This window comes from Harpia harpyja, chromosome 3, assembly GCF_026419915.1.
Source record: "Harpia harpyja isolate bHarHar1 chromosome 3, bHarHar1 primary haplotype, whole genome shotgun sequence".
NCBI classification, from domain to species: domain Eukaryota; kingdom Metazoa; phylum Chordata; class Aves; order Accipitriformes; family Accipitridae; genus Harpia; species Harpia harpyja.
Window position 1 is genome coordinate 66,816,754 of NC_068942.1, and position 17,456 is coordinate 66,834,209.

Sequence of the window (17,456 nt, forward strand, 5' to 3'; positions counted from 1 at the left end):
CTTGTGTGGATTGAGAAACATATACAGGCATGAAGAACACACAATGCTAGCTCCTTGTTAGAATTATATTGTTTAAGGACCTTCAGTGCCTTTAACTTGTCCTCTGCTGAAGACTTGGTTGCTTCTCCAATGCAGCAGTTTAATCTTTCTGTCACACCATTCAGCCACGATTGAAACTGGTTGACGTTAGCGCTGTACCGCTCATGTTCCTTGGTTATCTTTTCAAGCAGTTTCACTCTGCTCTGTAACAAGAGACATCAGAAGCCATAAGGACAGTGCTTATCTGGCTCTTTTTCCTTTACACTGTAACCCAGAATTTATAAACAAGAGTCCCTTTCTGTGAGCCCCGATAGCACTTGGCCTCCACAGGAATTCACCGTTCACCTCAAGAAACAGAACAGAAAAGTACATCAAGGCTTGTCCCCACCTGGGTCATGTTGCCGGCTCTCAGTGGCTAGCCTCCAAGGAGAAAAACTGCAAGGTCCTCTCAGGTGAATTTCTAGCCTCTCCTTTCCAAAATTTCCTATTCTCTCATTAGAAAAAGGAAAGAGATAGAAGTCCATTTCTGGTTTTTACTTTGGGAGACAAGCAGTTATCTTCCCCGTGCTGGTTAAAAATAAAATATGAGCACACAACAGATTGACTTTGTCTATCTCTCAAAATGAGCATAAGAGAGACTGTGCTAGGGGCATGCAAATTGTTTTAAAGTGTTCATTGTTTAAGCAGGCTGTACAGAAACTGACCATCACCTTCAATCATATAGCCCAGTAACTTTCATACTTCAATTAGCAGATCACAAACTATTCTGTGGTGGTATCACAGACCCTGGAAGCAAATTTAAGCCTATGGGAAGAAAGCTTCATTTTCTGAGTTACTGTGTGTGCACCCTATAACCGACAATCCCTGAACTTACAGGGGCCTGCACATCGTGAGTTGCTCCCAACTGATTCAGTCTGGCACGCCTCACAAGAAGGCAGAGTCACATTTGCTCAGACTATCCTTGTTTGTCAGCTGAAGTTTAGGCCTTGCCGAAGGAAATTTTACACAAATCACGAGGAATCCTGCTCTGTTTTTTCACTAGTATAATATCCAATTTAAGTATTATTTCCTACAAAATCAGACTGATGTTTTCTTGCCCTTCACCGGTTGGCATGGAGAGCAACTGAGGTATGCTATGGTTACATTAGAAAAAAATTGTTCCTTGTGCAATCCATTCAGTGCTTGCAGCACCCTTGAAAGGCTTTGCTGTCACAGACAACGGGCTGAGTTTCATTTTGCGTAACGTGGGACACATCCCATGCCTCTGAGCAGAGCTTCATCCCAGCTGCCCTCCACAGACAGCAGGGTAATAGCTGCAATGGTGGGCAGAATTTCAAAGTACCCTCTGCATTTCCCTTGTCTCCGTGAGGCTCTGGATACGTCCCAACATCCATCAACCTGCCTGAGGTGGCAGTGGGCCATCACTGTCCTGGCAGCCTTTCTCCAGCCAGGCCAGCAGAAGGGTGGCATAAGCATCAGTCACCATGGGATCTCCCATGTGCTGTGGGGCGGTGGTCCCTCTGGGACTTTGCCTTTCACCTTTGGGACAGGTTATGCCCACGGTGCAGTACAAAGCCACCACTCTCCAGGTGGCACCACACCAGTTTGTTTTCCACACTGCCACTGCAATCTCTGCTGACTTGTGCAAATCAAGAGTGACTCCCCTAAAGTTAGTTGACTTGCTTTGGGACAAAACAGGGACAGCTAAGGGACAACTGCTTCCCATGGATGATGAAATGCTGCCCACTTATTAGGGCAGGACCTTTAATAGCACAACCTATGCAAACACGGGTTTGGATGAGACCAAAAAGCAGAATTATGACTGCAGACTTCTGTGGCCAAGATGTATCCAGGAGAACACCTCACTTGTTTGCTAAACCCCCTTGCCTTGATTCTCAAATCTGCAGAGGCACATACAGGTTAAACGATTCTCACCTTGACCTTAGGGACTTGAAGAATGCAATCTTATAGCAGTGTAAGTGGGCTAAACATCAAAATGATACAAGTCAGCCCAAGCTTATTGATTCCAGGGAATTAGGCTAATTTGTTGCACTGACAGAAGCTCCAAACGGAGCAAGTCAGAATAACAAAGTGGAGCTATTATTAAACTAGAAAGTCTTATGCTAATATACAGAAGGTTAAAAAGGAAGTTGAAATGACCCACCCCCAGCCAAGCTATTCAGCCAAAACAAAGGAACGCACAGTTTGGATACTCCTGCTGCTCTGTGAGGTCAGGGAAGAGATGCCATGGGTCTGGACAGGCTGTGCTAGCTGTCAAACAAAAGGCTTACAAAGAGCTGGCTGAGCGCTCCCCCAAGGGGTTAGGCAGGGAAACTTTCTAATGATGGAAAATACGGTATCACTTGCTTCTGTTAGGTTAGCTGTTCAGGGAGCAGGACAGCGTTAAACTCAATCTCCACATGCACTTGGTTAAAGTGAGGAGACATTAAGCAAGAACGTGGCCCTGGAAAGAGTGAGAGCACTGACAGGAAAAGAATAGGTTTGCCATGGGCTGCAGAGGAAGAGATGGGTCTGGGCAGGATATGCCGAGCCCTGGGTACTCAAAGAGGCATAGGAAACCCTCTCCCTTAAGCTCCCCTTACAGTCAGCAGAGGCAAATGAGCCTCCTCTGGAAGGCAATCTAGAGCACATAAAGGAAGTTCCTGCTTTAAGTCCCTCTGTGGCATCTCGAGTAGAGTACAGAAAGTTCCTGTAGCCTTTCCTGGCGCTTTTAGTCTTAGCTCTAGGGTATGTGAGGGTTGGCATTATAAATATTTAGGTTTCAGTTAACAGAGACAACATGGACTGAAATTCACCTGATGTGCTCTGACATATTTCATGTATTTGACTAAATACCAACATACCGTGTGTCATAACTTTTCTTACCATCTTCAGTCATCATTTATGCTAAAACCCACAACCATCTTCCTCTGCATATTGGTATTTTACTAGGCAAGGGAAAGCATGTAGGAAATGGCTGCCACATCTAAAAATATTCCTGTCAATGTAATTAAAAGAAAATAATGTACTTTTAAAATGTGGGACACGTTAGCACTAAGAAAGAAAAAAACCCCACCATTTGCTCATACCAGAGAAGCAATGTCACAGGCAAACCACTTAAGATACACTGTCCAAGAGTTTGCCTTCTGATAGAGCTGGACAACTGCACGGGATCTAAAAATGCTCTTCAAACACAAGTGTAATCTACAAACACCAGCGAGCCTCCTCTGGGAGGCAGCTCAGGCATGCAGCTGGCATCTGCAAGTCACATTTAGCCTGGCCTCTCATCATGTGAGGGGCCAGAGCAATCCCCTTACAACTCCTGCATCTCTTTCATTCATTCCTCCCTCCTATTGGAAGAGGTGGCAGGGTTTCTCTAACTAGTATTACACTTTCCATCACGATTCCCAAGGTGCCTGTAACCTTGGCATTAGCTAATGAACTCTGCGTTTACTTTAGTTGCAAAATCCAAGGCTTCCCAACTCCCTTCTTTGTTCCACACCTCCTGAAAGAGGGATTTCTTAGCTGCATTCTCTCACTCCATCCTTCTATGAAATGTGGTATTTGTAACCAATGCCAAAGAAAAGATTTTTCTAGCATTTCAGTTGGCTGGAGACATAAAGACATATTTTGCCTAAGTACTATGAGCCACTTCCTGATCTCATTTACACCAGCATGTATCCAAGTCAGTTAGAGAAATTAGAGTATGTAAAACCAGTTTGAGAGAGGTCCCATTCTGGCTTTGAGTATTCAAATTACTTGTTTCAAAGAACTGCCTTATAAAAATAGCTAATGACTGTCTCCTGCTTCAAAACCAAAGAAAAATCTTGGTTAGAAGGGAGTGAATGAGAATGTCAAATGTCTGTTGGTGGCTTTACAGCCTCTCTATGGCAGCTGCAGTTACAGGATTTCCAAACATACTCTGGTTTTTGGCGACACTTATTAGCAGTAGTTTTATCTTTACGGCTAAAAAATATCTGAATTTCATGCTCACAAAAGGTGCCACGTTGGGGGTTTTTTTGTTGTTTTGGGGTTTGGGGCATTTTTTTTTAAATGGAAAAAGTATCTGTAGAGCAAGCAGAGCAATGGCATGAGCATCCCAGTGTTGCTGTTCCAGTGTGATCTTAAGTTAGCTTTGTACAACATCACCCAGGGAGGCAGAGCACACATTACTGTCAGGCTCCAGTTCTGGACTGCGGTGTAGGTGTGGGAACAAATAGAAGGCAACATTATGACAGAGGCTGATAGCAGAACCAATGTAATGAAAATTATTTGTATTTGCACCAGGTAATTCCAGCCTACGGAACTCCTGGAAGCCACTGTGAGACAAAGACTAGTTTTTAATCTCTATATGCTTGGGATAGATGTGTCTATATATATTTCAAATATCCCTTTGAGTACTTCTATTGATATAGGCTAGCAAGAAACTGAATTCTTTTCCCCTTCAGCCATGCCACAGGGCCCAATCCCATCTTTACCTGAATTTTAGAAGTGAAAAGTATGAGCCTTATCTGAAATCTTTACCTGGGAATAGGGTCAAAGGAAATCACTGGCATTGAAAGATGAACTAAGATGTCCTACATGAGCCTATCTAACAACTGTTCAAGCTGGAAGATCAGCATCAGGCAAAAATTAGTATCTGTGTGCAGTGAAAATCTTTCAGATACTGGAACTGGCTAGTTGAGCTCAGTGCTGGGCCACAGCTGACTCCCACCTCCGTGTTTGCCAGTTCTGCAGGCAGGGAGTGCAGCTCTGGATCTGGACAAATGCTACTTCCTCCAACAAGGGTGCATGCATGTAATATTCCCCAGCTCTGGGAATAGGTACTTTGCATCTGGTTATACAAGGATCACTAATGTGCTGAAAGACAAGGAACAATTCAAACTTTATACAGAGATGACCTAAACCAATATTCACTAGGTCACAGCAAGCAGTTTGCAGTTACTTTACAACAACATACTATAAAGTGCAGTGTAAGAGCATCCCAATTAACAGCTTATCTTGGGACATGACAACTGTTGCAAACAGTCCACTGACTGAAAGAACAGGTCCTCAGCTCTGTTTCTTTTTGCAGTCCTACCAGGTAAGGCCCATCACTCAAGAAGCAGATAGCAAACAATACTGTATATTGGTGAAATCTGAACACCTCCCACTCTTTATAGGTGTACCTGAGCTTCTTCCCTGATTCCTTCATATTCCACCCTCATTTTCTTCTGAGCATCCTCATCAACGCTGGGGTCACCTATCCTGCTGAACAAGGAAGCAGCTTCCTCTAGCAGTCTTTCCAGCAGGACTGACTGATTTAAGACATCATTCAGCAGAACCTGAGCATGGCTCAGCTGCCACTGCTTCTCCTTTAAACCAAGCTGCAACTCAATGTCAGGCTCCAAGGTCACCCTCATGTTGTGAATCCACGCGTAAAACTCATCTTGGGCTTTCAGGTACTCACTCCAGTGCAGCCAGACCCACTCAATACGGCTGTTGGGGAGAGCAAGAGAGATGAGTTAGATGAAATTATGATGGGAGCAGTGGAGACTGGCAAGCTCAAAAGCCTTCAAAGCAAAGGACAAGGTTCTCAGCAATTTTAAGCTGCTCTGACTTCAGAGGGTCCGGATTCACTTCCCAGGTCCTCCCTGCTCTGGGGAGGAAATATTCTGTACAAGGTCCTTGTGCCTGGCCAAACTCATCATTCCAGACCATGAGGTGGGCTGGGCTGTGAAGGCAGAGAGCACTGAGGTCCAACTGACACTCTCTCCCCACACAGTCCCCGACATGCTTATGGGACTGGGATTAGCAATGATTGCTATCTACAATCCAGGCAGCAGAGAGAGGCAGGAAACACTTCATGAAAGCACTGGACGAGACAACTGCCTCAACACACCAAATAGCAGTCTTGTGCAAAAATACGTTTGTCTTACCTGTGACAGTGAGTAATGTATATGGCTGTCTCTTCCCACAAGGCTTTAATGTCTTTCAGTTTAGATAGTACCTCATGCTTCTTATCCTCACTGATGCTGCGAAGAGCAGCATCTGCCTTCACAAGAATCAAGTCCATTTTCAAGCTGCCTTCTGGTTCCAGCGCACGTATTTTCTATGAGAAAAACAAGTGAGACTGAAAGCATGAAAAGAAAGCAAGTATAATTGATGAAATTTAAACTTTGTTTTTACCCAGGAATCATGAAGTCCCTGCTGCAAAGCTTCTCCTGGAAGGAAAATATGAACTTTTCTTCAGACTTGTTTATTCTTAAACATCCTAAAGGACTAAATTTAATTGAAAACCACATAGCAGTTGAAAAACATTTAAGCTAACTACAAAAACCAGATCATCTTCTATCAAATATCTGTGGCTGTGTTTCCATTGCTGTTATAAAGTTATAGCACTACATTGCCACATGCCAGTTGCTCTCCCCACCTGCCAAAGAGCGTAGAGACAATCTCCACAGGGTACACTGCACCATCTCAATTTTAAGCTCTACTATAAGAAATTATGAAGCATATTAAAAAGGCTTCCTACTGCAAATAAAAGTTGGCTCAGAAAACAAGCCAAGAGAAATTAACTAGTGGAATTTTCTGCTTGCTACCAAATTTTGCTTTGACCCTAAATTGGTAAGTTATGAATTGGTGAAAACATGTATCTTGCACAAATCAGAATGCCAGGAACTGAAAGTTAAGCCATCTAATTTTAAGTAGACTCTCTTCCTCTATCCAGAGATGGAAAATCAGCACAAGTTCTATATAATGTAACAGAATAATTATGTCCCAATTTGGATGTCAGCTTTCAGCATCACTTTATCCAAACTTCTGATACCATCAGATTAGCTTTTCTTGCTGTTATTCCACAAACTCCTGGCAAACTGCAGGCTTTCAAGTTTCAAGGAAAAGGCTTCTATAATGAAAACACTGAGAGGTTCAGAATCAGCAACTACTTTTGGACAGATTAGACCTGGGGTATTTGTTCCAAAAAATCACGGCAGTTATTGCAAAGGTAAGACCAAATCACAGGCCTTTGGATTTCCAGTCTCACATTCTGGGAAAAGACTGTTCTTTTGGCATGTACACAGCACATCTGCATGTGATGTAAAAACAGGTGTTGGGACGAATTATCTGCTATGAAAAGTGTGATTAAAAGAATCTAGGAAAGCAGGGCAAAGGGTAGGGCACAGAGAAAAAATAAAAGCCATAGCTATCACCCGACAGGAAAAATTTAAGAGTAAAGCTGTATTCTAAGCCTGACATTTTTCCAGCAAGTGAAAGCAAACAACAGCTGGAGAGAAAGCAGTGGCTGTACAGGCATTTTTCTTCTTCAAATCTGTTTTTTAAATGATTGGTATCTTTGGCTGGCATTTTGATTAACAAATTAACAGAAAATAAACCACAGGAAGGAAGCATGAAAAAAAAGGCAAGCCAGATGCAAAAAAGGAGCTGAAAAATGATCACTGGATTTGAAAACAGCCAATAGGTGAAGCAGCAAGCATATCACAAGGACATGTGAGCTGGACATGGAAGCCAGGCCCAGAAAGGAGGCAGGATGAGGGAGCAGGAGGTGAATAAGGTACATAAAGGAGGAGAGAACAGACACTTGTTATTCTTTAGAATGATGAATTTCCAAAGTCTGAATTGAAAAAATCTTCTAACATCATTTTTTGCATGTTATAGACCTCCTCCAAAGCCCACAGAAGTCAACAGGCTTCAGTTCAGGCCATATTAAATCACCACAAACCTCTAAATCCTACATCTTGTTATCTCTGCCATGAATGCACTTCCTTTGCCAAACTACCACTCCCCCTACTGAAGTTTCTGTGTTTCTTGCAGTTTTTTGAGACTGTACATATCATAGTTTCCCAGACAAAAGGAAAGTGTGAAAATAATTTAAGGGCAGAAATAAATCTATAGACCAAGAGGAAATACTTCAGATTTTCATGACTGACATGCAACTCCAGCCATCATCCATCATGCCATGAACAGTCTCTATATTACGCCAGAGCCAAGATCCAGCCTCTAATGGGCCACAGTCAAGGAAAAAGGCTGAAGACATTGCAGTACCATCATGTAAACTACCTTGTCCTCCATGTAAGCCTGCAATGGGGTTTTTTTTTTTTTTGAGTTGTTAAACTTCAGAAAAGGCAGTCCAAACATGAGTAGACACACAAAAAGAAAGACATTTGGGTAAATAATGATGGGAAGGATTTGGCTACTTAAAGAACAGACTAGTTGGAATTGAAGATAATACAATTATAAAAATAGTTTCAATGTTAATCATAGAAATACCACCACTCCCTCTAATCATGAATGGTAGAGACAGGACAAACAGCTGTGTTTCATTCTCTGAGATTACAAGAACAAGATAACATCTAGTAAAACTGAAGTTAATTAATGTGAAATCACAGTAAGAGAGCAGGCACAATCTGTAACAGGATCTCTGTGAGAAGAGTTATACAAGAGATTAAGTAAGACCAGAAAAAAATGAAAACATTTACCTTTTCATTAGACAGATTATAAAGGGGAGCTGTAAACTCTCTTATCACCAGGGTTTATGGAAAAGGACAAGGGGATTACTCTAAAACAGCCCATTACTAGGACACTGCAATCTTTCTCTGTCAGTGCCAGAGTTCTGCAGGAGATGGAACACTAACGTGATCTGACTCTCTCGTACTACATGCTGGGCTTCTGCAAATCACTATCTGGTAACTGCAAGCAGGGACTCAATTGTTTCAGGTTTGAGCATGCTCAAAGGAGAGTTTAAACACTTTAGCCTGCCAAACCTGCTGCTAGTCTTCCAAATCAATCTGAAAAGCTTGGAAGCCTTTGATATCAAATTGCCATCCTCTCCTTCTATGTCTGTAAACATTTTGCAGGTGGAAAAACTAGGAAGAATAGTGATGTAAACCCATCCACACAGGACCAATATTCCAGCAAGCAGGGGCAGCTGACAGTTTCCTAATAGAAAACTCCAGAGCTCACAGCAATAACTGCTGTAACAATGCAGCAGTGACAGCTGCCTCTGAACTGCTACATCACTCTTCCCTTACCTCAGTCTCTCTCAGTCTGGCTTCTAGGGCAGATCGAGGTCCCTTGGTGTTGTCATTGATCCTCAGTCTCTCTTGGATGGCCTTCATCCAAGCTTCTGCATTCTCCACACTACTGTCAAATTCATCCTGTAGTTGCTGAGTCATTGCATTCGAAGAAGCTGAAAGCATAAGAAACAGGGAAGTAGGTAGGTTTTAGTTAAGACCTAAACAGGAATGCATTCAAGGCAATCTAAAGGAGCAAGGGAGAAAAGCTAATGATGTTGTGGCTTTCCTTTTTAACGATAATACCAAAAAATGTAACAGTATCATGAGTCAGTTGAGCACAGAAAACATTCACAGTGCAGCTTTCCCAAATGAAAATATACCAGGAAACAAAAAGAAGGTGGGGAACTGTGGGAGGGTCCATTACAGTAAACAGATTGAATTCAAAGCTTTCAAATTAGATTAATCTGGTGTTTGTGGTGTATTCCAGACTGGCTACACCAATCACAAACACTTTCTGTTTCTTCCCAGAGCCTAGTCAGTACAAAACTCTCCCTATGCCCTTCCAGGCTCATGTACTGAGCACCAAGCACCAGACTAACGGAGCACTTCAGCACATACTTCATTTAGAGGTATATAAACCCTTTAAAGCTGGTGAGATCAGGATCAGATGCTTAGGCCCTCAGTTAACTTGTTCTGCTGAGACCATGGAGAGGTTATCCGAATGCACATGCAGTGAGTCTGGGATACAGAGACAACAGGAATTGGCCAGCAACTGTCAAGACAAACTACTCACAAGCCATCACACGGGAATATCAACACTGATGGATTTCTTCTTTTGCCACCTCTTTTATTCCATACCAGGCTTCAAGTTTTTAATTTCCCCTCCCTCTCTCTTGTTGCCCCCTCCCAATCAGCAGGAGGGTATGATGGTTGGTTGCTCTTTTGATGTGCCCTTGTGTCTTCTCTGTTCAGAGCATAAGCTCTCTGCTGCTCAGATGGCCTCCTTTGTGCCTGTACAATAGAGAAGAGCCATCCTACGCTCACCCTTAGGCACTGCTGTACTAACTTGACTAATAAGGATGAACCATAACAAAGCCCCCTGTAGGTCAGCTCTGCTGCTGAAGTGAACAGAAAGATAGCCATTGACATTAAATGAGTTTGGATCACATCCTGCAACTACTGCCAGCCAAGCAGTCAGTGTCTCTTGTGAATTAAAATACTCCTCCTCTTTGTTATTCATCACTGAAATATTTTTGCAGCACAAAGTTTGAGGCTTAATTACTGAACCCAAGTTTGTTGCACAGAATTCAGTTCCACAGCAGCACCGTCAGTTTCCATGAAACAAGTCACGTGGAAGAAAGTGCTTGGTGCGAGAGACAGAGCACGGCTCTTGGCGAAGCTGGACCAGTGGTGTTTTGTAACCACTTTAACTCTTGGCAGCTTAGTGTTTACAAAGGGAGAGCCGTCCTTCTTCTGCTCACTGGCAGAAAGCTCCCCACCATCCTGCCGATGTTCCTGTTCATGAGGTAAAAGGATTTATGCAATATTAGATGTCCTCCCCTGTAGCTCCCACTGCATTTTCTTCCACATTAGACCAGAGGAAACAAGACGTTAGTGTTCACAGCACTGATGTCTGACAACAGAAACAGTCTAAATTGTTGCTTCCCAGCCTTCAGTGGGCTTTATGCTCAACAGGTCCCAGAAGAGAGTGAGAGAACTGCAGCTACAGAGCAGCTACTGTACTACCCACAGGGATTACTGGAGCAGAGGACGGGTCAGACCCCCCTGTGCAGACAAGCGGAGCTGCATTTGCATGGAAGATGGAATTCCTCCCTAAGTGAGAGATGTCAGACAGGGCAGAATCCAAAACTGTAACCCTCAGAGCTAGAAAGCAGTTTAAAAAAGTGTGACCTCACCTTGAAAAGATTAAAGAATAGAACAGGATGTACTGGATTTAGTGAGGGTGGTGTGGCATGGGGCAGCTACTTCCTCTCTCAAATATAAAAAATATGACAGGATATATAATTAAAGCTAAAATCATTGACTTGCATCACAAGAGTCTTAAGGATGAAGCTAACTAAAGGGGTAATGTTATTCTCAGTGGATTGCTAGATAGCTGTGTCCTTCTCCAACTATGACTCGTCCAGAACTGACGTTTCTGAACTATAATAACCCAACCCTCAGAAAAGAGCACACATTTTTCTGTAGCTGACTGATCAACTCATTTTCACATTAACATTTCTCATTGTATCTGGCAGTAGTAGAGGGACTGTCCCCTAAAACCTCCCTTCTTACATACATACATTTCTAGGCAAATAGTTCTGAATGCACGAGTGTAAGCTGTGGTGATTCCAGTTATGCTATTGTGAAACAAAAACTCATGGTACATTTGCTGGATAGACTCTAATGAGGAGTGGCATTCATTTCCTAAGAGAGGTGTCTATTCCTGGCAACATCCATATCAAATTTAAAATTGGCTTCAGGACTCCAGTCATGGAGTAGCCAATACGGAACATTACGTTACCCTAGTCCTATTTCTTACAAGAAGTAGAGGGCAATGAAACATGGTTAAGAAGCAGCGGAAAACCTACTGTCATCTAACATGAAGAAAACCCCACTCACACTCTGCTCTCATGCCGCTTTCCTCTAAGCACAAGGATTTTCTGTCCAAACCCACAGATACAGAGACCCCCATCCCACATACAGGTGTTCCACGTAAGCAGCCAACACAGGAAGCCATGAAAAATGTTATTTCAATGTTAAGATCACCAGTTTGCAATGGAAGATAAATACTTTGCTACTCCAACTCCCTGCATAACATCGTTGACTGATTTTGACCAAGTAATTCCTACACCTAGCACCATAAAGATGATTACATTTATCATGGACTCTGACCCAATGCCCAGGCAGATTTCATGGTAGTTATGACCTGCAATACCTGACACGGATCTGGGCTGCCTCTTGAGACTGACTGTGTCCTGTCCTCCCTCCTTCCTCCACGCTGGGCAGCCAGACCCTGGCTGAAGCAATCAGCTGCAGTGTCCTGGAGTCTTTTGTTCTGGAACCCGCTCACCCTTCCCAGGCACTAAAGGCATGGGTTGATATCTGCAAGGAAAAAGTATGTTTTCTGACTTATTGTCTGCTTGGGAGGAAGAACAGCTGTTGGCTATCTGAAATTTAGCAATATCTGTAATTTCTCTGCAAACACTCCTAAAGCTGGGATAAATTATTATTGGATAAATGTTAATGAATCAACAGTATCTAACCCATTTCTGCTGCATCATTGGGACTAAATGATTGAGCAATACTGGACATGAAATACAGGGCTGTGATCAGTACAAGAAATACAAAGGAGACATAGCAGCTCCTGGAACAGACCTGAGCTGTTCAGCTGTGCAAAGCCAGCATTCACAGACCAACCTGCAACAGCAGCAGACCATTAGGGCCACCTGTACTGCGGTGCGACAGCCCCTGTCCCAGGCCACAGGCTCAGTCGCTAGGACCCACTGTGCCACGGAAAGCCTCCCCTTAATCACAGGTGCGATCCTCTGAGCAATTTGTACAAAATTATTTTTATCATAGTCATTTTCACATGCGTGTAGCTGTTCCAAACAGCTTTTCATTTTAATGCCACTTGAATCAGTATATTAATTCATACCATGGAAGGCATATTTATACTGCAGAAAGCATTTAGCATCTCTATACATATGTTACTAAATGAGGGTAATAACTACACATAAGAAATTCTGGCATAGATAATGAGATGCTGAGCAAAACCAAGTTTTATTTGCCCAAATGCAATAACACAGTTACTTATTAGAGGTAAGGAAGAAGCATATTTCAGGGTGCTGAACGTAACTGACTCAGGACAGCTCCTGCAGCACGTCCAGAGGTTATAAAAAGCACGTTTCAGGAACAGGAAAATGTGAGACACAGATAAGCTCCAGAATCCTTTAGCTGAACCTCTCCCACAACACTGGTCTTCCTACCTTCTCTGAATCAAACCTCCACGGCCCCCAAAACAGTGGTTGGCAGTGTCTGAGTAGGCACACATGTTTCAGTGCCACAGAGGGCATGGTGCCTCAGCCCTTGCCCCGTTGCTCTGCCAGACCCACTGCACACCCACAGCACAAGCAGGGCTTGTACTGGGCCGCCTGCGGCTTGGCCACCACACATGGGACATCTGTACCTTTGGTAGAGGGAAAGGTGAACTCCTGTGGCAACACACCCCCATCTCAAGTCAGCATCACTCCTCTCCCCCTCTCTCATCCAGGCACAAAGCCATTTAGCAAGGAGGGAAGTCGGAGGACTGTAACCCACCACCTGTTCCCAAGCTCCCTGAGGAGAAGGGGCAGCTGGCAGGGTGCTGGGGACACATGCACTGCCCCCCTAGCTTGCCCACGAGCCACAGGCTGAATACCCCAACATGAATTAATGAGATCCAAAGCAACAGCAGCTGGGTTTTGCTTGTAAAATCTGCTCAGCTCCTAAGCTCTGCCTCTTCTGTGTTGGGCTGGGCTGAAGAGGTACAGAGGCAGCCTTGTATCGGCCGCGGTCTTGGAGCCGTCCCACTGAAAGAACGGATAAATTAATTAGCTGACTGCTCTGCATTATAGCTCTTGGAGCCACTACATGGTAGCAGCACCATTGAGGGACATGGAGGTGCCTGGGTTTCCACGGCAGACCCTGACACAGTGAAAAGCACAGGTCATCCTCTACGTGATCCACCAGCACTCGCAGGGCCAAATTTCTGCAAGCACTTCTTCCTCAAGTACAGCTACTTCAGCAATCTTTCTAGTGCATCTAATAACTCTCACACGGGTATTGCAAGATTTACTTATTTAATATTTTTAATGCACTACTGAGAGCTTTTAAAGATATTTTGCAAGCGCAGTATCTTTTTGTTAGGATTATCCTATTATTTTGCAATGTTTCCTAACGTACTATTTTATCTCTGCCAAGTCATGCTGCTTTTTTTTTAAAAAAAAACCAAAAAAGTTCTTAAAACATTTCTCACAACCACTCCCATTTTACACATTCTTTTAAACCCTACATTTACAGAACACAGGCTTTTAAATGGCTTCAATATGTCTTGGAATCCCATATCCATGTACTACTTGAATAGTTTCCAGAACCCAGTTCTTACAAAAATAAAAGTACAAAAAATGCTCCAGGAAATTCAAATCACTCACCATTAGGGAAACCATTTTCCAATTATTGAAATACTTCAAACTTTTCATAACCCTTTCCACTTGGTTCTGGGATTGAATGTGAAAAAAAAAAGATTTAAAAAAAACCCATTGGACTGTGTCAAATTTTATACAAATGCATGAGTGTGGAAGCAATTTTGGTTCTGGGAATTGTATCTGGGATAATTTAATAACTTTTCACCTTCCCTTGATACGGTAAAGAGGGCTCTGACCTGTCTGCTTTAGGCTGGAGCGGAGGGTCAGTTGTTGGCACAGATCACAGAGACGTGAAGCACTGACCGTTGTTTTTCCAAAGCTGAATATTCTTGGTCTACTCCAGGAGGAGCTATTTTGCATAGTGTTATTAGCTGATGCTTTACCAGCGGAGGGACTGAGAGCCTCCGGGGTAGCCACACCCACGCAGAGCTGAGTTAAACTGCCTGAGTAGGTGCAGAAGCCCTCAGGGTTTCAAATAAAAGGTGTCGTTACTTCCAGCATAGTCTTTTAGAGGCTCAACACATTAATCCTATCACCTTGGCCATCTTCCAACAGAGCCCTTTCCTGTGTTATTTGCAGTGAATGTTTATGACAGCCAGCGATTGTTTGCCCTAATTAATGAGCTAGAGAATAAATAGTTTTTTGGAATAAACACATCCATATCCTAGTTACAAGCATTCCCTTCAACCAAGGAATGCGAACATCATGAGTACATACAGCACTCGTGCATATCATAACCATTTCATTTCCTTTACAAAACCATTCATAGGAAGCCTATGGCTAATGCAGGACGTTCTGCCACAACGTGATCACACCTGACAATTTTCTATTTGATACAAAAAACTGAAAAGCAGAGACATGTTCTGCGCAAGCTAACTCTCAAAAAAGCCTGATTTTTTTCAATCATTTGTTTAAAGATTAATTTCAGACTTTGGTGACAGCCAGTGCAAATGGCCTATCTTTTTGTTTTCTAAGACTGCTGTGGAAAATATGTAATTCCCAGGTCTAAAAAAGCCATTTCCTAAAAAAAGGGATTGAAATTTTATAATAGTTCTATACCTGAATGGAATCATCATGTGCAAGTAAGGCAGAGTTGGGTCCTGGGGCTATCTTCCCTTTTAGTATCAGGAATGACAATCAGTAGATCTGACCACGGCACTTTTATATTTCAATCTTCAAGTCATTTGGAAGTAAAAAGTATAGGTGAGGACTCTATTTCAAATGTCTCCCCACTCCATACACTCCACACACACAGCTGGTCTACCATGATTCAATTAGGTAAGTAAAATGCAGGTTTTAGTACTGATCCAGAATTCCTTTTTACCACCAAGGAGACAGAGTATCTATATTAGATATGTCTGATTTAGATTTTGATCTTCTATCCCCACATTATTGAGGTATTAAACAATCTTTAGAGCATTTATTCACTCAGCCCCCCTGGGGAGTAAGGCTATCTCTAACCCCTTTATAGATTAACACCTTATCTTCAAAGGCACTTTGTTTCTTGCCTCTAGGCAAGAAGGAAATACTTGAAAGGACAAGAACAAAATTGATAATTCAGTTAATAAACACTGCAGAGAGTGATTTTCAACCTTTTCTAATATGTACCCTTTCAAGTATCTCTACAGAGATGCAGATCTCTGTTTAGTGACTTTAAACTTAATGACAAGAGACTCTACAGAGATGCAGATCTCTGTTTAGTGACTTTAAACTTAATGACAAGAGACTTCCTTTTCCTAATTACCATTCACAGACTCTTTCGTCTGGGAAATCACAGGTTAAACACCTCTGCTCTGCAACTTCAGCAGAGATTCTTCAGATCCAGGGAATCTGCTTCAGAAATTGGCCCTGAAAGGTACCTGTGGGCTTACCAGCAATCTACAGCTTGTGACTTGTCCCCAGCTGCTGAAGTAGGCCAGGTTTCAGCTTTGCTCAGCTCCCGAAGAGTTTTACCATCAGTCAGCCAATGAAGAAGCACTGCAAGCCAATGGCGCATTAGTCTCACAGTCTCTGGAGGCTAGAATTTATGTATTTAATTATCTCCCACTTGTCCTCCACAGACTGTATGATGCCTCAGTACCGGGTGCCAGTCACAGCACCGATACACTGACTAATAAACCTCTGAGGTATCTGCCTCTTGGCTAGAGATCAGTGAATAATTCAGAGTGAATAATACATCTGATAAATCGTTCCTCTTTTGCTGGTCATATATTGTGTACAGACAATCTCATTTTCTCAAAGGTGTGGTTATTCCTAACTATTTGCCAAATATATTCTGCAAATTGGTTTTGCTCAGTAGACTATCCCCAAGTAATTCTTCCTTGCGATTTTTAATACCCCAGCTGTGCTGCTTAATTTTGGTTTGGCATCACAACCGTAGTAAGAAATTGTCCATCTTCCCCGGCTGGCTGGCAGCAGCTCTTCTTGTTTGTGTGCAGTTTGTCACACGGTGACTCCTGAGGGCCATTTTCATAATCAGGACCCCAATGTGTTAATCTGCGTACGACGAGTGCGCTTTCACAGCACCTTGCGGTGAGCAGAAGTGCCCTACAGTTAAAAGGATAATACCTCTGTCCCAAAGAGATTAGAGACGGCATGTCAGAAGGGTTCAGCAATGAAAGCAAGGCGTCAGTGTGCGCTTAGGAACATGGAGAGGTGGAATGCAGAAAGGGCTGTTAGAGACTGCAGCTGCATTTCCAGTGCTCTGTGCAAGCTGTGGTGGTTCCACCACCCATGTCCTCCGCCCACCCCTTGAAGCCAGAAATACTAAGAGATCCTCAAGCCCTGCTAAAGCACGTGGCGTCAGCTTGGTGTCTGCAAACATGCTGGGACTCAGAAGTGTGCCTCTCACCAGGAGAGAGGATTCATTGCAATGGACCTCAGGCTGTCGGTGGGACACCTTGAGCTAGGAGCCCTGCGATTCCCTGGGGAGTCAGTGCGAGAGAGGGGCACTTCCAAGGAAGGATCCATGCCAGAGGTGGGACAATGTGCCTTCTGCAGGAATCCCATGTCCTGAAGAGGCCTACAATTGTAATGTGGGTGCTCAGGCCTATGGGATGTCGATCTGTCCCAAAGTCTGCATCCTTCCCTCTTCCACATCCTTTCCTCTTCCACATCGCTGTTTCCACATTTGGATCCAGGGGTTTTTTGCACATACAATTTTTTTCCCCCTTACAAAACCAGTGTTAAAATCTCATTTGACCATTAGTCAAATGCC

General features: G+C 43.2%; 1 protein-coding gene across 9 annotated transcripts in view; it reads right to left on the bottom strand.

The window, feature by feature from the left end:
* SYNE3 (spectrin repeat containing nuclear envelope family member 3) overlaps positions 1-17,456 on the bottom strand; it is a 93,516-nt gene that overhangs the window by 43,584 nt on the left and 32,476 nt on the right. For 8 of the 9 annotated variants that reach the window (XM_052783075.1, XM_052783079.1, XM_052783082.1 and 5 more), the window contains 4 exons: positions 9,069-9,226; positions 5,958-6,130; positions 5,208-5,517; positions 81-242 (listed from right to left, as the gene is read on the bottom strand). In XM_052783075.1, the coding sequence (XP_052639035.1) occupies positions 81-242; positions 5,208-5,517; positions 5,958-6,130; positions 9,069-9,212 (789 nt within the window). In that variant the 5' untranslated portion in view covers positions 9,213-9,226. Of the gene's footprint in view, positions 1-80; positions 243-5,207; positions 5,518-5,957; positions 6,131-9,068; positions 9,227-11,991; positions 12,159-17,456 lie in introns of those variants that run through there. The other variant, XM_052783077.1, reaches the window with a different exon arrangement.